The 24012-nt window shown below is 34.3% G+C and overlaps 1 protein-coding gene across 2 annotated transcripts in view; it reads right to left on the bottom strand.

Moving 5' to 3' along the window:
* Positions 1 to 24012, bottom strand: part of KIFAP3 (kinesin associated protein 3) — a 157780-nt gene that overhangs the window by 35647 nt on the left and 98121 nt on the right. Inside the window, exons 16-19 of one of the 2 annotated variants that reach the window (XM_029228575.1) lie at positions 20492 to 20590; positions 13894 to 13979; positions 8355 to 8458; positions 721 to 887 (exon numbers count right to left, since the gene is read on the bottom strand). In XM_029228575.1, the coding sequence (XP_029084408.1) occupies positions 8393 to 8458; positions 13894 to 13979; positions 20492 to 20590 (251 nt within the window). In that variant the 3' untranslated portion in view covers positions 721 to 887; positions 8355 to 8392. Of the gene's footprint in view, positions 1 to 697; positions 888 to 8354; positions 8459 to 13893; positions 13980 to 20491; positions 20591 to 24012 lie in introns of those variants that run through there. The other variant, XM_029228574.1, reaches the window with a different exon arrangement.

The raw sequence follows: 24012 nt of genomic DNA, 5'->3' as shown, positions 1-24012 counted from the left end.
GGTAACAGTGCAACGCATTAAAAGGGAGAATATGCAAAAACTTACTGTTCTTAGTACCAAAATCCCTGGAAAAAGGCAGGATGGCAGAATCAACAAGGGTATGTAAGATCTATGTAAAAATTAAATTTTGCCTTGAAAATACTAGCAAGAGTTTAGAATGAAAAAACTATTGCTATAAAGTGTCTAAACCTTCCCAACCAGAGAACCAAACAGGGGTTACTAGTTCGAAACTAAAGCAAAACCATGGCAAAATGAGACTGTTAAAATGAAACACACTGGAAAAGAAAACATAAATTAGTAAATTATATATTTAAATAAATGCAGAATAGAGAAAAATATCACATTTTCAAACAGAAGTCAGCAATCTTGAAGATGTCATTTTAAGTTACACATTCTAGAAAATAATAAACTAAGAGCAATTAATTTTCCTGGTCACAGCCTTTTTAATGGGGATCACATCAAACACAGCCCTTTTAATGGGGATCACATCAAAGACTAACTTGGAAAAAAATAATGGTGAGTTAATAGGTTTGCTTGGTGTGTGTACTGATGTTATGTCTAAAATCATTAGCAGAAGGCCATTTATATACTAAAAGAAGTGCTTACCAAGCTTGGGAATGAGCAAGGTTGGCAGACAAAAATCCCTATTTATATCACACACAGAGACTACTTATTTTTGCTTTGGTTATCATTTTACCTGAGCTGTAGAAAAGGTCAGGTCTCTCGAGGATGTCTCCTTCATGGATGTATGGCTCAATTCGATCATCACCATACAAGTACTGCTCACTCTCATCCATCTGACGACTCTCTACCATCTCCAGCCACTGAGAATTATGCCAGCGAAACTTTTCACTCTGAATTTTCTTAGCCCATTCTTCATCATATTCCTATTGCAAACAAAGTCAATTATTTTTATGTAAGCTTATGAAGGCACTTCCTTGGCACTCAGATAGCAGTACATTTAGCTTATAAGAAGAGAATTTTGGGGCCTTTGTTTGGGTCAGAGAAAACATTAAAAGTACCTGTTCAGAATTACTGTACACGATAATCAATAAAAATCAATTTATTACATATATTAAGACATCTCTGTTTGGATTATCAATCGCCATTGGCAATGGCAAAAACTGGAAAAGTTCAAATTTCACAAATTCTTTATCTAAGTATTACTAGAATTTAGGTAAGCAACCAGACTTCAGCTTCCAAAGAGTTTTGTGGCTATAATTACTGTGGCACTAATGACAGGTGGTTGAGCATTAAAATTACATCTTTCGCTGTATCTCTTTGTTTAGATAACATTTTTCAGTAGGAAAAAAAAAGCACAATTAAAGAATTTCTCCTAAAAACTGAAATGGTTTACTACAAAAAACAAATAGCAGAATTTAATTCAATTTTGTTTCAACCACAAAATAATAATGTCTTATTTAGTCATAATTATTTCTTTAAACATCTCCTGCTTTAACCATGAACTCTTGAGGAGCAAGACTGTGGCTTATTCATTGTATCTGTAGCATCTATTGACAAGAGAACTTCATTGGTGCGTGTTTTTGAAGGGCAAGTAGGCAAATTACTACAAAAGTTACAGCTGAACCTATCTAGCTCCACAGGTGGTGGTTACTTCTGACAAGTGTATTCACTTAATTAATGGACAGTACCACTGATGACTTAGATGGAAAAAATGGCTTCAGGTATTTCTTGTCATCCTAATCACCGGGTTCTTAGTTTTAAATTCCTCTGTCTTTTCTTTAACACTTTTGTTTATAAGTTGGAAAGGTGCCAGTTGGAAAGGTGCCAGGCAATACTACTGTCCTCCAATAGTTAGGATCATCACGATAACTAAGAGGTGGACCAAATATATATTTTAGGTAAATGCTGAGCAATTTTCATACAAAGCCAAGTAAGGCTGAAGTCAAAAACTGTCATCACAGAATAAATTTCTGGGATGTAGGAATACATATGAAATTTTATAATAAAGGTATTTATTATTATCAAAATTTTTCTTGTTAAATTTTAAGTTTCACATTATCAGTATATCTCTTAGCAGTGTCAGCTGTTAGACTGTGTGTTCTATACTGTACAACTCTGAAACTATATAGATGTTACTTTTCAACTTAGGTTGGTGGAAGTAGAAGATATTTTTTGGCTATGGTACTGCTAATGGCAATTTTGCCACCAAATTATTAACCGTTCATTCTTTCTAGTGGTTATCTATTAAAATTCCTATTAGTTGTCAGTTTATTTCCTAATATAATTATTTAAAATTAAATTGTATAAAAGAGTTATCATAAATATTATTGCATTTTACTTAAAATAATAAACATTAATTCAACTGTTATAATCACAGTATTTAATAGAATATGCCTTATAATACTAGATATCCTATTAGACCTACATTAAATACTGGAACTAATTTGAGTGGTATTGTTTCTTTCATGAATAGCAGTTTGTTTCACTTGGCAAGAGGTATAAAACTAACTTTTCATTTTGGTAGAAAAATTTAAAATTTGATTATCTGAATGAAGAAGTATCCAAGGAAGATGACAGACATATGATTTGAATGTTTTATTATAAGTTCAAGTATGTGGATTCCTAGTGTAAGAACAGAAGTTGAAATCATCAAGCACCCAAAGCATGTAAAATATGGGATTTGCTATTCCACTAAGGCTAAAACTTGCTTCTTGTGAATATCTGTGAAACGTTACAGGGGTACGTATAATTTAAAAAAGTAAATCCTTCCCCGGTGGTCCAGTGGTTAAGACTCTACACTTCCAATGCAGGGGGCGCAGGTTCGATCCCTGGTCAGGGAACAAAGGTCCCACATGCTGCATGGTGTGGCCAAAAAAATAAAATAAAAAAGTAAAGCCTTAAACTGCATATCCATAAAAATGTATTTGGCCTAGTAAGTAATGCTCTGCACAAAGAAGAAAATTCACGCTTATTCTATGAGTTATCATCTCTACCCTTCTTGTAAGATTTTACTATTCTAGTTTAATAATAAAAATACATCTAATAAATGTAGAAATGTGTAACAAATGAGCTGTTTTCATCACAAACAACAGCCTTTCTAACTTAAGCCTTATTACCCTTTAAACTTATTGCAATGTTCTTATTAATGAACCTACACACACAAGTCTGAGTTTTTTTGTTTAAAGACTATCTACACTATATTTGACAGAAGTCCAAACACACAAACCAAAAACATCCATGAGACTCCATGGCTAGCTTGTGACACTAAAGCTTGACTTCTTAGTGTCTTGGGAAAGTTGATTTTCCAATGCAGTGAGTTAGCATCAGATTTAATAAGACTACCCTTATGCTGATCTGAATTCCTTTAAAGCTTTTGCCTTCCTTTTATTATGATTATTTTTTAATATCAGTTTATGACTGAGCAAACCCACAGAACCAGGGCATCTCTTAACATTATAAGGCCAAAAAGTACAGTAACAATGATATAGATTGTACTATTTTCTTTATTAAAGATAATTTTATTCTTATTTTAAGTATTTTTGTACAATTAAACAACAGGCTTACTTTTCTATGACTAACATAATGAGTAACATGTACATTATTGTTTACTGGATAACAACTATGGTTGTCTTCTCAGCTCTTCAGAAAAAAAACAAAAACAAAAGTTTCTCCCTCAGTAAATATGAAACAGAATATGTTATTCTATACCAAGCTGAGTAATCATTTAGGATATAGAAAATTATGTTCTGCAGAAGATCCAACAATGATTACAGAATCCTACTACAATGAATCCACTGCAATGACATGTGGAGTTTTCACAAAAGATGGCCTTGAGACTTATTAAATACAGCGAGCTTTTTGTTATAGATCATAGGAAAGAAAATGGCAAAAAACCCTGACCAAACAGTATCAAGGCCTTAAAGTCTCAAGCAGTTATGACTTTTTGAAAACATTTGGAGTTTTATGATTATAAAACTATTTCCATTATGAAACTATTTCCTGACTGAAAGTTGAAAATTATAGAAAAAATACCCTAATATCTTTACCTTAGATAGAACCACAATAAATACCGGTATATACTAGTTTTCAGTGACTTTCTTAATTCTAATATTAACAGCTAACTTTGGAGGATGTTTTAAAATATGCATATTTAAATTTAGATGCTAAGTATAAAACATTATTAAGATATTATACTTGTGCCATAAAGGTTTGTTCTAGTTTGTGATAATGCAGCTTCAGGTATTCGAATATTTACCAAATGTAGCATCTTGGAATGAAGCATGTTATGAGGAACGCAATATTTGTTTAAATATTTTCATTTCTTTTTCCTTAATAGCAAATTGGTTAGAATCAAAAAAGATAGTACAGTTTTGCTATATGATGCTGTATTATTCATCTTTATGTTTCTGAAACACTGATTTTTATGTTCCATATTTCTTGAAAATTAAATATTTTAGCTTATGGATGTTGAAGATCTATTTATCAACCATAGTGAATTAATAGGTTAGGACAGTGGTCCCAAGAATTTTAGATTTTAGAAAGGTTCAAAAGTAAATCTGTGGGACTTGGGACTTCCCTGGTGGTGCAGTGGTTAAGAATCCACCTGCCAGGGCTTCCCTGGTGGCGCAGTGGTTGAGAGTCTGCCTGCCAATGCAGGGAACACGGGTTCGTGCCCCAGTCCGGGAGGATCCCGCATGCTGTGGAGCGGCTGGGCCCGTGAGCCGTGGCCGCTGGGACTGTGCGTCCGGAGCCTGTGCTCCGCAGCGGGAGAGGCCACAGCAGTGAGAGGCCCGCGTAGCGCAAAAGAAAAAAAAAAAAAAAAAAGAATCCACCTGCCAATGCAGGGGACATGGGTTCGAACCCTGGTCCAGGAAGATCCCACATGCCGTGGAGCAGCTAAGCCCGTGTGCCACAACTACTGAGCCTGTGCTCTAGAGCCCACAAGCCACAACTACTGAGCCCGAGTGCCACAACTGCTGAAGCCTGCATGCCTAGAGTCTGTGCTCCGCAACAAGAGAAGCCACTGCAATGAGAAGCCCGCACACCTTAACGAAGAGTAGCCCCTGCTCGCCGCAACCAGAGAAAGCCCGCGTGTAGCAACGAAGACCCAACACAGCCAAAAATAAATAAATACATACATAAATGAATATATTTATGTATGTATTTATTTATTATTTTTTGCGGTACATGGGCCTCTCACTGTTGTGCCCTCTCCCGTTGTGGAGCACAGGCTCCGGACACGCAGGCTCAGCGGCCATGGCTCACGGGCCCAGGCGCTCCGCGGCATGTGGGATCTTCCTGGATCGGGGCACAAACCCATGTCCCCTGCATCGGCAGGCGGACTCTCAACCACTGCGTCACCAGGGAAGCCCATAAATTAATTTTTTTAAAAAAGTAAATCTGTGGGACTGATATTAAATGTTAATCAAGTTCCACCTAATATTATTGTTTTATAAAAGAAAGGCCATTTTAAGACTAAAAATGTGAGAAAGACGATCTCAAAATAAAGATATACCTTCCCAACACTAAAACACTTTAACTTTACAACTCCTCCCCAGTTCTGGTCTCTCTCTTCTCTTTCCTCTCTGACTTTCACACACACACACACACACACACACACACAAACACACACACACACACACACACACACACTTTTTTCTTTTCCCTCTCTTTTCCATTTTAGTGAAAACCAGTGAAAGCTTTATCATACCCCAGTGGACCAGCATATTCTGGAATCCCTAGTCTCAGCTATCTTCTGTATCTATCCTCAATGAGTATAGTTTAATAGCCCTGGCAAAGTCATACTTTCTTTGTGTCTCAGAGTCTGAATTTATAGACACTAATAATGTGGTATGGTATAATACAAAGAACATTGGATAAGGGCCAAGAGACCTGGGTTCTCCTTCTAGTTCTGATACTAACAGAAATATACAACCTTCTAAAGGTATTTTAAAATCTGTTGGTCTCAGATTCTTCAATTGTAAAATGAAACAAATCTAAGATTTATTCAAGTTCTAAAATTCCTCAAATACAAATCTATAATTAATACCATTACCTCATAAAGCTGTTGAAATAACTATCCCCCAAAACTGCAGAATAATAGCAATATAGAGGTCATCTTTTAAAAATTACATAGCAATTCTAAATGAATATTGTATCAAAATTTAATAAATTCAACATATACCAATTAAAACCAATTCCCTCTAACCCCTCTCCCCCAAATCCCTACTTCCCTCTTATATCACTGTCCCCTCATTATCAGAAAATAGATACGGGAATTCAGGGATGTCATAGCTCAAACACAGGCAAGAAATGTCATCAAAATTTATCAAGCTATTGTGGAAATACTCTAGGAATACAGTTGTTTTTTCTTCATTTTTGAAATGCTTCTTTTCACAAGGAGTGCACCCTGATATCCTTGCTTTGGGACTCTAGTTTGTCTTGTACTTAAAGGTACACATGCTTTGTCTTTTATTTTCTCAGCTCCTGACATTATGACCTTAAGCACTAGTTTTCATAAATTCTAAAGTGTCACAAAAGACTTATGGTTTGATTTTATATGGAATGTGCCATCCTTTCTGAAGTCCTATATCATTTTGTTTACTACTAAACCACTGAAACATTATGAAGCCTTAACCAGCTTATTATCAGAGCCTGTTCACTATCAGGAAAACTCTTTGTCACTGGCTTCCGTCACACCTTGTATCTGATTAACACACTACAGGGTAACACAGAGCTACATAGATCTGCTTTGTGTTCTAACGTAACTGATGCAAAACAGATTTTCCTTTCTCCTTTAACGTGGCTGCTCCCTAATTGAGAATGTAATATGGTTTATTTAATACAATTCTTCATACTAAATTAAAGCAGATCTAGAGTAATTTAGTTGCTCATTAAGATTAAGGTAGTAGCTGCTAAAAAGATGCCTTTTATAGCTTAGAAAATACTTCTCCCAATGATATGTATATATTATCTATATTTATCTAACACATAATTAAACACACATACATAATAGAGTTGTTGACTTTTATGCACACACTACCCATTTCTCAATAGTACTGTCCCAAATGTTGCCCTTTAGTCTTGACTATGGCATTTTCTAACCAGACCTCAAAGTACAATTATCTCTTCAACCTCTGTTTAAAGCACTGAGGAGGCTCATCTGTGTAATATCATTTCAAATATCATGTCCACAGAGTAAAAGATATAACTAAATAAAATTTATTTAAGCAAGGAATCATGACTTTTCTTTCATACCATGCTTTTTTTTTTTAATCCAACTGCTGACAATTAAAAAAAGCAATAAAGTAACATGCATAATACTGGCAGGGAATATACACACATGCATATATATATATATATATATATATATGCATGTAAATTCTAATAAACTAGAAAAATATCTTAAATTTCTGCCTTTCAGATTTATGCAATATAAAAATGAACTCCATAAGAGGGCTAACCACTAAAACCAATTGGGTTTATCTCACGAAGCCCAATTTGACTGTATGGAATTGAGAAATTAACGTCAAACTTACAAATCTGAGAAATGAAAATTTGCCAAGACTGTAGAACAAGCAAGAACCAACTCCACCTGCTTTGGAAAGAACATTTTAGAAGTTTCTGTCAACAACTCACTTGAAAATCCCCGCTCTGTGCCCATAACCAACCTGCAAGCCAATTAAAAGTAAAAACCTTCTACCCATTTTACCAATCCCTACCCATTCATGGTTTTGAAATCCTGTCCTGAAATAACCTGAGTTTTAAGCTAACCCTAATCCTAACCCTATGAAACTTTCTCTATAACTTCCCTTTCAAGATATTGTAAGACATTTTTAGGGCTTCTCTGGTGGTGCAGTGGTTGAGAGTCCGCCTGCCGATGCAAGGGACATGAGTTCGTGCCCCGGTCCGGGAAGATCCCACATGCCGCGGAGCGGCTGGGCCCGTGAGTCATGGCCGCTGAGCCTGCGAGTCCGGAGCCTGTGCTCCGCGGCGGGAGAGGCCATAGCAGTCAGAGGCCCGCATACCACAAAAAAAAAAAAAAAAAAAAAAAAGATATTATAAGATATTTTTAAAAAGTGTTCTCCTTTGCTAGACGTTTATTATTAATAAATCCACCTTTTCTGTCTGACACAGGCTTCCCCTGGTAATTTTTGGGGGGACTATGACAGTTGATGTCTTAGAGGTTACATGTAAACCTACATTAGTTTATCTCACTTCAATATACCAGTCTTATTAAATATAATTGTGTCTATCCTAGAATGAAGATAGCACCTTGTTTTCGTAGTTTAAAATAATTCCAGATTATTTTAATATACACAATTTGCCAATGATCAAAATTAACAGTTAAAAGAGAAAAAGCTGCCATTCAAAATCTTAGTGACACAAACCTGTGTTAGTATCAAATCACATGTAGGCCTGTGGCTGGCTAGAAGGCAACAGACATCAGTATTTTACCAGAGAACCTAGGTACGTTCCCTTCTCCATAAACATCCTGTAGATACAATGTGCAATGCATTAGTACAGAATATCTATTGACAGCCCATGTAGTAGTACTGCTCCTGAAAGGCCAGTTCATGTCTAGACGACAGTATCCTGGTGTCTAGATTGTAAACTTTTATATTCTAGAGACTTCGTGTTGTTTTTTATTCCCAGTGTCAACCTTAGTTGTCTGGAACACAGTATGTGCTTAATAAACATGTATTAAATGTTTGACAACCCAGTAATGTCAGGGGAGGAAATTGTTTACTAATTGGGGAGGAATTTGAGGTTCTCAAATACTTCATACAAAGCTGAGGAAGTACTGAGGGATAAAAATCTAATTGGGTTTTTAGAAGCTCTCTATGTATAGAGGGTTCTGATCTTCCCTTGATGATCTTCAAGTCTTGGAAGAGAAAAGGCAATGATCAATTGCTGTATAATTCCCTTGGAAGATGAGGAAGCTAGGCTCCTCTCTCCTGGTCTCCGTTCTCCTCTCTGCAGCTACCCCATTCCCTGCCTCCCAAAACTACATGCAAAGCCTAGTCAGACAGGCAACAATTTGCTGATGAGGCAACAGAGACTGCATCACCAAACATGTAATCCTCTACAGTACAAAGAGTACTATGAACACCTATCTGTTTCAATTCACCAATTGAGGGCCTGGGCCTAAATACATTAAACACTTCATCACTAATGTAACATTTCTATAATTTGGGGAAAGAATACTTTACTGCAGAGGGCATATTTCCCTAAGGTTTGCAAGGCATCTAATTTTTCTTGGTATTATTCCATGATATTTGTCTTGAGTGCAAGAAGTTTGCTTTCTTAAAGATAAATCGCCTTAAGCTAGAAATATTCCCACTCTTTCTAAATTTTTTTGATCATAGCCATGCCAAGAATACTCGGAAATCAAAATCTAGAGGTAAAAAAGAGTCTTAAGAGATCATCTACTTCCATTTTAGGCAGGTTTCTAACAAACTATTTTAGAAAGTTGGTTATTTAGCTGTTACTAATGTTAACTGGACAGACTTCACATTCTCCCTTGACAGCCTATTTCTAGTGTTTCATCATCTTTGCTGTGTCTAATCAAAGTTTCTCCTGTTTCAAATTAAGTCAATTTCCTCTTGTTTTACTCTTTAAAAAGATTTGGGACAAGCAAATAACACCCTGCGTCGTGATCAGTAATAGAGTCTGAGCTCAAAGAACTAAAGAATGGCAGCTACGTCCCAAGTGGACCTGAGAAGCTGTCTTTTTACTGATGCATTAAAATGCCCCACTCCTCAAATTTCTTCCAAATGAGGCCCAGCAAACCAGGAGTATAACTTTGGTCTGAGGTTAGTCTGGTTTGGTCTGATAAATTGAGTCCAAATCCAAATTAGTCACCACAGATTCAGAACATGGGTAATTTAATACATGGGGCACTTCTACACTAGCAAAGGTAGCTTCCTATTTCTCTACACTGTCCTAATCAACACCTTTCAGTAAATTGACCCATTCTGTTAACTTCCCTGACATGAAGTCTTAAAGTGCCAAATTCAGCCATTTTTCAGGACAATCTTAAAGTAAACTACAAATAGAAATATGTCTGGCCAAAATATATATATATTCCAAATAACTTTCCAGAGTTTAAATTCAAACTGTGAACAGATTATCTTCCCATATCGTTTTAAAAGTTGAACAGAAAATAACAAATAATTAACCGTACTAAGGAAAGGAAATGTTGATCCAGATATTTAATCTATATATAAACTTCACAACTTGGTGTGAATTTTGGTTTAGTTTGAACAAAACATATTGAGTGACCATCATGTGGCAGATGCTCATATATATTTTCTCTAACTTCTTTAATCCTCAGAAGTGTCACTGTAAACTAAATCTTCAAAAAGTTAAATAAATTGCCTGAGATTATTCAGCAGGTGAGAGAACTAGAATCAGTTGTATTCTAAATGCAATACTCTATTGGATCAAGTTGCCACTTCATAGAGGCCAAAAGTTTAATCTAAGATCAGAATCCCTACTCAACTGACAAGGGAAGAAAAATGTTTTGGGAAGAAGCTGCCCCTGGTGGTGCAGTTTCCTATTACCAAGATAAAATTGAGCCAGGGCCTTGAATCCTACAGGTGTATAATAGCAGAAAGGTAAAAAAACATTCTTCTAGCAGAACATGGGATGTTTCCAGAGTCTGGTGCCCACCTATCAGCTGTATTGGACTACTTCCTTCTCTTCTAAGAACCTCAGCTATGACTATGACTCAGTTGAGTAGCACAGCATAGGACTTCCAGATCACATGAATAATTCACATGTGAATATCTTTAAATATTCTCAGTTTAACAACTCTAGTATTTCTGAGTATCTTTTTAGACTTAAGTTTTACAAAGTATGAAATGAAACAATCTAAAATTACTTGGCACCACATCAAATACTTACTTTGTAAGTCCAGTGTAGAGAGGTATAGAGAGATTAGGTGAACTTTCAGATTACTTGTTCAAATTTGTTTTATACTAACTCACATGATCAGACAGCATCTTCGGGAACCAGACAGAGCTAGCTGACGTATCACCAGTTTCATTTTGCTGATTCTTCTTGGAAGTCCTCTTATTCACAAGGCTTTTTATGAATGTAATAATCTAAAATAATTTTCTTTGTGATTTTATATTTTAACTCTGACCAGGATTTATAAGTTCTTGCAAGGAGGGTAGGATCAACGAAGTAAAATGAAGACTAAAAATATTCATTGGATTTAGAAAAATGAAGGTCAAGGTGACTTTCGTAAGCACCACTTCAATGCAGTAATGGAGGCAGAAGCAAGAATTGGTAGAAAGGAGAAAGGGGAATGTAGAAAGGAGGATGGGAAAGTGAAGGAAGTAATATGTAGACATTTTTTTCAAAATGTTGATTCTAGAGAGAAAGAGAGAGCTAGGACAGGAGACACAGGGTGGGGATAACTCCTGATAACTCCTGTTTAAAATGAGAGGCTTGAGCCCAGAGCTTAGAAATAATTGGGAATGAAAATTTTATCTTATGACAAATAAATTCACATTTTACAATAAATATTTTTATAAGACTAAGCTGGCCTTTTGGAACTATCACTAGCCTGTATTCTAAACCAAACATACCTAATACATAAATCTAAACATTTTTACCTTCCATCTACTTTTTCTCAAAAGAAGGTAATTTTAAAAGTATGATAAAAGCAATTCATAACAGACTGACATCTCTCTCTTTTCCTCATTGCTTAAGGTAAGATAATCAGATATAGAACTTTAAGAAGTTTCTTACTCTTATACTATATACTTTATATACAACAATGACATTAGTGATCTAGAAAATAGTACATGAGTCATGATATTGTTCATAAACCCTGTGATCAGTGGCTTATATGTATGAAACATCTTGGTGAAGCAATGATTTAATACATAAAGCTTCCCTATTTTAATTTAGATATCAAAGCTAAAATGTCAAGATTTAGTTTTAAGCCAATAATGGTTTAAAGATTTAGTTTTAAACCAGTAATGATATATTTTGTCAAATCCAAAAAAACAGATGAAATCAAATAAGATGAATTTCTAAAATAAAATGCATGAAATGGACCAGAAAGTACCTGGTGGTAATTTGACTTTGTAATGAAATCACTAGCAGAAATGCCAACTTAGGGGATTTCAAGGAAGGTGTTAATTGATTCTTTAAACTGCTATTCTGATCCTTTTAAAACACTTAAGTAAAACTTTGAAAAACTACTGTATGGGCTATATTCAAGAAATTTTTTACAGGATGAGCCAAAATAAACAGTGTAAATCCAGTCCAAAGACGGAAGTAGGTTGTGCATGTGTGTATGCCATAGGTGAGAAAAATATTCAAAGTAATCCAGCATCTAGCACATCCCAGGTACAAGGGTCAAGTCCAGGCAGAAGGGCAGCACAATGTCTGAAGAAAAGTCTGCACAGTGAGCAAGTTTCTAATCCAGGGCTCAGATTATCCCTCTGATCGAATTCTTACAGTTACATATACTTTAAAAACTTCTAAAGTCATGGATAACATTAAAATTTGGGGGTGTTTCATCATTCCAAAGCAACTTATAAAAACAAATCTATGTCTACAACAAAAATTATCAAAGAATTGAAAAAATAGTTGATATAAGATTTGATTTATTAAAAAAATGTAATGGCCAAACTGCAAAGTTGACTGTGTTGAGTTTTGGCAAAACTGTCATCAAACTCCCTGCTTCTCTGCAATAATTTTTCTGAAAAACAAGTGATTCTGAGATGGCATTTAGACCAGACCTAAAACTCTGAATATGTATAAAACCTCTTTAAGTAAGGAGCCTATACTTAAAAGTTGAAAGCCAAAGGTCTTAATAATGTTTAAACAGTGAATTTAGTGGGCAGAAGACCTAAACAGACATTTCTCCAAAGAAGACACACAGATAGTCAACAGGCCATAAAAAGCTGCTCAACATCACTAATTATTAGAGAAATGCAAATCAAAACTACAATGAGGTACCACCTCACACCAGTCAGAATGGCCATCATTAAAAAGTCTACAAGTAACAAATGCTGGAGATGGTGTCGAGAAAAGGGAACCCTCCCACACTGTTGGTGGGAATGTAAGCTGGTGCAGCCACATGGGAAACAGTATGGAGGTTCCTCAAAAAACTAAAAATAGAGTTGCCATTATGATCAAGCCATCCCACTCCTGGGCATATAACTGGACAAAACTATAATTCAAAAAGATACATGCATCCCTATGTCCATAGCAGCACCATTCACAATAGCCAAGACATGGAAACAACCTAAATGTCCATTGACAGATGAATGGATAAAGAAGATGTGGTACATATATACACTGGAATACTACTCAGCCATAAAAAAGAATGTAATAATGTCCTTTGCAGCAACATGGGTGGACCCAGAGTTTATCATACTAAATGAGGTAAATCAGAAAAAGAAACACAAACACCATATGATATCACTTTTTTTGTGGAATCTAAAATATGACACAAATGAACTTATCTACAAAACAGAAATAGACTCACATACATAGAGAATAGACTTGTGGTTGCCAAGGGGGTTAGAGAGGGATGGAGTGGGAGTTTGGGGTTAGCAGATGCAAACTAGTATACATGGAATGGATAAACAACAAGGTCCTACTGTATAGCACAGGGAACTATATTCAATATCCTGTGATAAACCATAATGAAAAAAATATTAAAAAGAATGTATGTATATGTACAACTGAATCACTTTGCTTACAGCAGAAATTAACACAACATTGTAAGTCAACTATACTTCAATTGAAAAGTGAATTTAGTATCATTGCATCTTCTGAACTTTACCAAAATTCAAATTCAATGTGTACATTGAATGCAAAGCTCTAAACAGGTGTACAATGTCTCTTTCGCCCCACAAAATAAAGACTATTATACTTTGTGTAGGAAGAAAAATTACTTACCGCTATAATATCTAATGTATTATCGCAGACTTTTCGGATTTCATTATTTTTATCATGCATCAGATCTATGAGGTATGCTGGAGCCTCTAAATAAAAAGTGGTTAAAGAAACAAACTGTGTTTGAGATTGCAGCTATTCAATCATGTTAGAGAATCCTGCATTTCTCTAAATTCAAATGTTAATCTGAAATTTAACTTCAAATTTTAAAATAAAATCATTACTACAAGATGACCAAAAATATTTAATATTTCATTTATTTAAAAAACATGGATAATAGGGATAAGAAAGGGGGGGGAAAGAACTAGATAAAAATGGGTAAGGAAAACAGAGCCAGTAAATCTCAGAACATCCAAGGCCATATTTTTGAAACCATGAAACTTGTGAAAGTAACTAAAGAAGGAGCTCTATAGCTGCATAGTTGTAAAACTTTGATTGACCTGACCCTCCTAAAAGTTCAGAAAAATTAATTTCACACAAAAATTCACATACAAAAAATTTCGCACAACAACAGAAAAGAATCATAGTCAAATCCCATATATGGGTATGGTTATTATAAGGAAGAGAAAACATAAGACATTTTCACATAAAAGCTGAAAGCTGCAACGCTAATATTTCAAAAAGAAATAAAAGAATTTAAGAAATCAATAGGTATATATGAAAGAACAATATGAATCAGAATTAGAAAATTCAGAGAAACAATTCCAGAAATAACTAAAAATAAACATAAAAACCTTTTCAAATATATAAAAACTAAGTTTATAGTAATACAAGAGTAAATAAAAGCAACAGATAAAACTCTAAGTTAAACAGAAGGTAAAAAAAGAAGAAAATTTGTAAAATTTTAAAAACTGAAAAGAAAGTAAAAAGATTAGAAAATGACAGATACTAAAGATAGGCAAAGAAGATCCAACATAATATTGATAGATATTCTAAAGAAGACAACCAAAGCAACAGAACAAATACTATGAACTACAACTCAAGAAAATTTGCCTAAAATTAAAAAAAAAAGACAAAACTATATACTGAAAGACTATATTTGCATACTTGGAAAAATCAAGCAAGGATGATGAACACCAAGTCAAATTCTAATAAAACTACTTGGCTTTAAAAAAACCCAGAAACATACTTTGGTCTTCCTGGCAAAAAGATCGAGTCACTTATAAGGGGAAAAAAAGTAAATTGTCATCAGACTTTATGACAGATAATTAGTAGACTACAGACTTCTCATTGGCAGCAATTCAAGGTGGAAAAATACCTTCAAATTGCTGAGGAAAATAACTGGAAATCTAGAATTCCATATTCTGCTAAATTATTATTAAAGAGGACAAACGAGTTATTTTCAGATACAGATATATTTATTATTCATAGATGTTCACTAAGCAGTATAAGAGAATGTAATCAATTATGAAAGAAAATCAATGCAGAAAAATAGAGGAACTGAATTCAAGAAAAAACAGTAAATGAGGAAACATACTATATTATTTAACATAGTATAAATCCTAAATAAGCACTGGTTTTTAAAAAGTGATAATCAAAATAATAATTTTTAAATGTTATAAAAATTTTATGTTATAAAAATGAGATGAAATTACAATACTAGAGAGCAACAAATAACATGGACGATGGAAGTGGAGACATTAGACTTACAAGTAGAAGAACAGATATATTCATTTAGAACTTGGTGAGAATGCACGTTGAACTTTAAGACTAACACAAAAGAAAAGAAATGGAATGTATAAATAACAAGTAGGGGAAAAGGGAAGAATAAAGAAAACTCAAATCAATAAAGAAACCTCAATGGATCTGAAACAGGCAGTGAAGAAAGAAAGCTATAATCTCCAATACTTAAAGTTGTTCTTGGTTAAAACTATTTGAAACAAAGGCCACAAGTTTCTAACAAGAAACTCTAGCACATGTGTACAAGCAAATGACATTTTTTGAGGCAATGATTATAATGCCAAAAAAATTTTATCAAGTTTCATAGCAAGTGGCAAAGACAGAGGTTAACCCAGATCTTCTATTCATCAGTGCTACTTACTATTTTGGGGGGGAATAAAAAGGATATATTTAAAATGTAGAAAAATATACAGAAAAATGTATCTGTGTACATTCAAATTCATTTTTAGAAAAATCTGTAAAGAAAATGGTGTTTATTGCCTCTTTTCTCTACTGTAATGTAAGTTCCATTAGGGTAGGGACTTGGTCTATTTTGTTCACTATGGTATCCCCAGCTCTGAGAATATAACAGGTGCTCAATAAACTTTTATTTAATAAATAAATAAGACCTACTCTACATACTACCCATGGATTTTGTAAGGATAAGATGAAAATAAAATTCTTAGGAAACTTTGGAATTCTCGGGGAATCTAAAAGGATCTAGCCTAATTTGGTTTATTTTTCATGCTGAAACTGTTGGGATTATATGAAAATTAATTATTATTATAGCACTGGTTCTCAATTCCTATGAGTTGTGCTGAGAGCCATTTTTAATATTTCAAACATCTTAATATAACTCATATATTTACCTAAAATAAGTCTACACCAACCATTTCAAAATGTCAAGTTTCTTTCATTCCATTAAAAATTTTATCAAATAATGTTGATCAGATTTTCTAACTTAAAAAATTGGAGGGCTTCTCTGGTGGCGCAGTGGTTGAGAGTCCGCCTGTCGATGCAGGGGACACGGGCTCATGCCCCGGTCCGGGAGGATCCCACATGCCGCGGAGCGGCTGGGCCCGTGAGCCATGGCCGCTGAGCCAGCGCGTCTGGAGACTGTGCTCCGCAACGGGAGAGGCCACGGTGGTGAGAGGCCCGTGTACCGCAAAAAAAAAGAAAAAAAAGATAAGATGAAAATAAAATTCTTAGGAAACTCTTAGGAATTCTCAGGGGGAATCTAAAAGGATCTAGTCTAATTTGGGTTGTTTTATTTTTCATGCTGAAACTGTTAGGATTATATGAAAATTAATTATTATTATAGCACTGGTTCTCAATTCCTATGAGTTGTGCTGAGAGCCATTTTTATTATTTCAAACATCTTAATATAAATCATATATTTACCTAAAATAAGTCTACACCAACCATTTCAAAATGTCAAGTTTCTTTCATTCCGTTAAAAATTTTATCAAATAATGTTGATCAGATTTTCTAACTTAAAAAATTGGAAAAAGCAATGATTTCCTGACTAATAAATTTTATTTAAAATATTTAAGGGCTTCCCTGGTGGCTCAGTGGTTAAGAATCTTCCTGTCGATGCAGGGGACACGGCTTCGAGCCCTGGTCCGGGAAGATCCCACATGCCGTGGAGCAACTAAGCCCGTGCGCCACAACTACTGAGCCTGTGCTCTGGAGCCTGTGAGCCACAACTGCTGAGCCCACGTGCCACAACTACTGAAGCCCACGTGCCTAGAGCCTGTGCTTTACAACAAGAGAGGCCACCGGAATGAGAAGCCTGCGCACTGCAATGAAGAGTAGCCCTTGCTTGCTGCAACTAGAGAAAGCGGCATGCAGCAACAAAGACCCAACGCAGCCAAAAATAAATAATACAATAAATAAATAAATTTATAAAATATTTAAGTATATTGGTTTCATAGAGAAAAATTACAGTAAAATGCTTAAAATTATGGTGAAACATTTAAATAATGATTTTAAACTATGTTACAAAATATGAGACATACTCAAATATCATTGACATCAACAAAAATCCTGTTTTTTGAAAACCAAAATATTGGGCTGAAGCCCTTCAGCAATCTTTATCCAATCTTAAGACATGGACTAAAGCATCAGATCTAATATTCCTTGATGCTTTTGTAAAAATTTTAATTCAGCAGATCTTTTATCTCCCACTCCCACCATTATCAACATGTTATATTCTTCAGAATAACTATTTAAAAAGTATTGACTTTAGATTCAATGGCTTAACAAAAATCACACTTGGGAGAAAATGAAAAGAAAGTTACACTGAGAAGAAAAAGTCAAATACAAGTAGCCTTAATAGTGTGAGCTTTGGTAATAAGGTAGTGAGAGTACATTTAAAACAGACAGACCAGAACAGAGGTAACATTTATTCACTGTGTGTCAGGCACTTGGTACATACTTTAAATGCTTCATTCTTCTTTAGTCCTAAGGAAGAAACACTATGAGATGACACATAAACAAGGGGCTGTCTTCCAAAGAAGTTACCTAGAAAAAGCTATACTTTCACTTTAATGTTTTCTAATATGTGTTTCTTACAGTGACTTCTGCAGTTATATAAATCTTCTCTACATAAAATATTCTTTTAGAGATTCTCAACCCAGAAAAGCATATTAAAGGCTCCAAGAAGACCCTGCAGCAATAATATGTTTAACTTTAACTCAGTGTTTCCCAAACTCATTTATCACAGAACCTTTTTTCATTAAGCAACTATTAATTCTAAAGGAACGCATTCCATGGAACACAGCTGAAAAGTTATTCCAACAATGTTAACATTGCTCAAAAGTGTATTTCGAATTTATCTTTCTGGGAGAGTTAGTTTATAAGCCACATTTTAAAAATATTTATTACTTTATGATAAAAAGAGTTCTCTCTAGTGATGCTGTTACAGCAAAATAGTATTTGCATTTTGACAGCCCTTAGCAAAATGAACATTTCTCATTAAACTTGCTTTAATCAGACTTGACTCTTGGAGACCTTATATGGTTCCAGAAATTCAACTTGTCCTCAAAAGCAAGGCAATGTTAATACTTAAAGCATGTGTTATTGGCTCTGAACACCAGAGGAGCCTCAAAATGTTTTGAGCAATAGCCTAGTGTATAAAAAAGTATCCCAATTAAATTTTAAATTTTGAAAGAGCTTTAACCATTTAGACACATGAATTCATTGACTAAACAAGTTCTAACCACATGGCAGGTACTATGTTAAGTTTTGGGTATGGATAAAAGGAAGACAAAGCCAGTCCTTGAGCTAGAGGAGCTCAAAATCTTTTGGTAGAGACAGGCATATAAATACATAATTTAAAGTACTTTATTAGAGGTGAAAAATAAAGAAATTACTCCCAATGGTAAGAAGGTAGGCACAGGATTAGAAAGGCTTAACTGAGAAGATGGCTTATAAACGTATCTTTGATGAACTGGAGACTGTCAGGTTAAAAAAAAGGAGAAAAATGCATCTGAGTTTGACAAGGCATACGAAGAGGGAATAAGTTATGACAGCGAGGGTAATGTCTGATAAATGATGAGAAATTTGGTATGCTAAGAGAAACTGTGTATTATAAGGTTAAGGGGAAACTCTGGAAAAATAGGTTAAGGTCAGGTTATGAAGAGCTATATGCAAAAAAAATTTAGATTTTTCATATGGGTAATGAACGATTTTATGCAGTATTTGAAAGCAGGTTTTTTTTTTTTGTACACAAATGAGCAGACCACCACAATTGAAAAAAAAACAAAAATCACAAAGATTCAGCTTAGATACCACATCCACTGCTAGCCTTTCATGACATTCCCAGACTTGGTTTATATATATCCTCTCCTGTGCCTGATGTACATACCTTTATGACACTGATTATACTGGATTTTAATTTTATATTGATTTACTTATGTAGCCTTCCAATTAGACTATAAACTCCTTGAGTACAGGGACTGACACTTCTATATGTCTAGCACTTAAAACAGTACCTGTTAGATGGTCAGAACTTGATAAATGTTTGCAGAATAAATGAATGATTATATATAGTAAAAGAGACAGCAGACACAACATTTTCAACTAAGGGACTGGATGGATGACACTTATTATTGACCATGAATACAGAAGGTAGACTTTTTGAGAGGGAGATGTTAGCAATATTGAATACCCTTTTGGATGCAATAGTGATAAAATACCAATTTCTGAGTACCTCTCTGTGTTGGGAACTATTATAGATGATTTAAATCCACTAGTACTGACAGCTATCCTATAGGAGGTCTTTTTATTTTAATAATAGGAGGTCTTTTTATTTTAATAATATTATGGCCATTTTATAGATGTAAGATGCTCAAGGAGATTAAGTAACTTATCCAATGTCCTGTAGCTAGTAAGTGCATTTAAAATTAGGGCTATTTAATTATATTATATTATTTAATTATAATGCTTTATAGGCCATACTATGCCCCCTCAGGTAGGTGGAAGACATCCAGGTGGCAGTTAGCAACAAATGCCTGGGACTCAAGAAAGAGGTTTCGAAGATATCAAATACTTATTAGCATATAAGTAGCATAGGAGCTGAAGTCATGGGAACAGTAGATGTGTTTTCCCATGTATAGTGAATAAGGTAAGATTAAAAGAGGACTAAGGATAGTCCTAGGAACCTGTGACATTTAAGTTATGTTAATAGAGAAGGAAGTTATGAGATATTTGTTAGGTTTTTTAGGAAACCTGACAAGTTAATAAAATTGTTCTCCAATGTCCCTTACATATAATACTGATTTGGGGTAAACAGCTTCTATGAAGAATAGCTTGCCTCTAAATTTATTTCAAAACTTGATATCTTCTACAATATTTGAATACTTGCAAGAAAAAATACCTAAAAATGCATCTTTTCTTAATATGTGAAATGTCATTATCTATGGTAAACATTGAAGGATACGTGTTTCCTTGATTATGACATCTCTTGTGGCTTGGTGGAAAACCATTTGGTAGAAGACATAAATTATCTGACACACAAATTCATCATCTTCTTGTTGAGCTGAAAAGAAACAGAAAACTTCAAATAAAAGAATACTATATTATATACAAAATTGAAAAACATTGAGGGGAAAAATGAAGAATGAGAAAAACTAACGGTGACAAGGAGACAGGTAAAGGACAATTAGTTTATATTATTTATAATATATGGGTGGGGTTGTATCATTTACGCCTTAGGTGTTTTTTCTAAATTACATGATGGTGATCAGTCAAAAAATTTCATAATAATATATTTTCAGAAGTTTTAGTTAATTTGGTTGTGGTCAAACTAAATAGGTTAATTTACTTTGAAATACAAAAATAAAAAATAAGAGTTTAAAGAGAGAAATTATATCATCTCTGAGTCCAAACCACACTACTTGAGACTGTTCATCTCAAAAGGTTGTATCTAGGAGGAACTGAGAAACAAGACATGTTTAAGGGAATAGTAATGGTGCTTTTCTGTAATTTTTGCTATTTTTTGCCACCATGTATAAAGAAATTGATTAAATTAACTTCTAAGTCCCCAGTGTGGAATGGCAACACTTACCACCACTGTGGGAACTTCTTTTTTATTTTGGTGCCTCATAAAAAAATTCTTCAAATAATTCTAATTTGTAACATAAACCTGGTTTTATTTTGTCTCTATAATGTTGACCTCACATGAGAAAAATGGTTCTTAAAAAATCACGTCTTCTAAGTTTTTGGTAGAAATTAGACTGTTATAAACAGGTTTTTTCTTTGTTGAATAATGTTAACAAAATTAAACTTTACTTATTGGTATGAAGTAATAAAGTAATTTTAGTTCCAATCAATTATACTAGTAAAAAGGAATGTTACATAATCATACAAACTAATTAAGAAATGTTTATTATCATGAAAAGAAGACTTTAACAGAATAGTGGATGACCACTGATTAATACATGTAATGGCAAAAGCAAATACTTATAGAAATCCAATTTTTAGATACTGGTTATGAAATTTGATTTACTAATAGTCTGCTAACAACTCTTGGCAACAGATCAGTGCTATCTGTTAGACAAAGATTTACAGGTCAACAGAGCATCCAACTAGCTGTGTGGAATAAACTGTGGTCCTCTCAAAGTCCAACTGTTCCAAATAATTTTCCTCACTAACTTGCCAAAGTACCAGTCTCTTAGACTACTTGGGTTAAAATTTTATTAATTTCTCTCTTGGTATATAGTGTTCCCCCACTTAACCCCAAGGGTTTTAATCTTGAAAATCCATATATTTCATAAAAACAGTAGTATACAGCCTCTGCCTGTGATAACCACATGTCAGAGAACATCAAAATACAGTAAAACACTGAGCTGGCTCTGTTATTATCTCTCAGTCATAATCAAAATGGACAGCAATTCAAGGACCCAGATTATTTTGTTTCAACTTTCTCCAGCTCACCACAAAATCCTCATTCTCATTCTGCCAACTACATTATCTTTACTTTCACCTTCCAACTACCTGGTCTTTTAATTATTTCTAATCTGAAAACTCCTGGCTGTGTGAAGGGTGCACCAAACAAATACATATACACTATTTGTAGACATACTTCAAATATGGAGGCACTATCTCTAGGTGACCATTAAAATGCATTATGTAAAAGAATTTACAAATCAAACTTTTAAAGATTTAGAAGAGAAAAATGGGCTAAAGACTTAAATAGGCACTTCACTTTATTAGCCACATCCAATAACAAATAAATAAAAATAGGTACTCAATTTCATTAATTATTAGGGAGATGCAAATTAAAACCACAATGAGATACCACTATGAAGGCTATAATTAAAGAGGCTGTACGCCAAAATATGTTGGTGATGTAGAATAACTGGAACTTTTGTACATTACTGGTGGGACTGAAAATTGGCACAACTACTTTGGAAAACAAAGTAGTTGGCATTATTTCTAAAGCCAAATATATGTGTACTCTGTTCTGCTCCTAAGTATGTGTCTAACAGAAATGAGTAAATATGTTCACTAATTGAAATGCTTCAGAATGCTCATAGGAGCATTACTTATAATAATAGCCCATCAATTACAGGAAAAAACTGTAAAAAACACAAATACATGGAGGCTAAACAGTGCACTACTAAATAACCAAGAGATCACTGAAGAAATCAAAGAAGAAATAAAAAAATACATAGAAACAGTGACAATGAAAACACGACGACCCAAAACCTATGGGATGTAGCAAAAGCAGTTCTAAGATGGAAGTTTATAGCAATTTAATCTCACCTCAAGAAACAAGGAAAATCTCAAATAAACAATCTAACCTTACACCTAAAGCAACTAGAGAAAGAAGAACAAAGAAAACCCAAAGTCAGTAGAAGGAAGGAAATTATAAAGATCAGAGAAGAAATAAATGAAATAGAAATGAAGAAAACAAGACCAAAGATTAATAAAACTATAAGTTGGTTCTTTGAGAAGATAAACAAAATTGATAAACCTTTAGCCAGACTCATCAAGAAAAAAAGAGAGAGGATGCAAATCAGTAAAATTAGAAATGAAAAAGGAGAAATCACAACTGACACCACAGAAATACAAAGGATTATATGAGACTATTACAAACAACTCTATGCCAATAAAATGGACAACCACAAAGAAATGGACAAATTCTTGGAAAGGTACAATTTTCCAGGACTGAACCAGGAAGAATTAGAAAATATAACCAGACTTATCACAAGTAATGAAATTGAAACTATAATTAAAAATCTTCCAACAAACAAAAGTCCAGGACAAGATGGCTTCACAGGCGAATTCTATCAAACATTTAGAGAAGAGCTAACACCAATCCTTCTCAAACTCTTCCAAAAAATTGCAGAGGGAGGAACACTCACAAATTCATTCAACGAAGCCACCACCACCCAGATACCAAAACCAGACAAAGATATCACACAAAAAAAGAAAATTACTATGTTCACTGATGAACATAGATGCAAAAATCCTCAACAAAACACTAGCAAACAGAACCCAACAACACATTAAAAGGTTCATACACCACGATCAAGTGGGATTTATCCCAGGGCTGCAAGGATTCTTCAATATATGCAAATCAATCAATGTGATACACCATATTAACAAATTAAGGAATAAAACCATATGATCATGTCAATAGATGCAGAAAAAGCTTTTGACAAAATTCAACACCCATTTATGATAAATACTCTCCAGAAAAAGGGCACAGAAGGAACCTACCTCAACAAAATAAAGGACATATATGACAAACCCACAGCAAACGTCATACTCAATGGTGAAAAACTGAAACCATTCCCACTAACAAGACAAGGATGTCGACTCTTGCCACTCGTATTCAACACAGTTTTGGAAGTCCTAGCCACGGTAATCAGAGAAGAAAAAGAAATAAAAGGAACACAAATTGGGAAAGAAGTAGTAAAACTGTCACTGTTTGCCGATGACATGATACTATAC

This window comes from Monodon monoceros, unplaced genomic scaffold (genome assembly GCF_005190385.1).
Source record: "Monodon monoceros isolate NGI ecotype Baffin Bay Population unplaced genomic scaffold, NGI_Narwhal_1 Super_Scaffold_18, whole genome shotgun sequence".
Lineage (NCBI taxonomy): Eukaryota > Metazoa > Chordata > Mammalia > Artiodactyla > Monodontidae > Monodon > Monodon monoceros.
The sequence above is the reverse complement of the archived record's forward strand: the minus strand, read 5'-3'. Positions and strand labels throughout refer to the sequence as shown.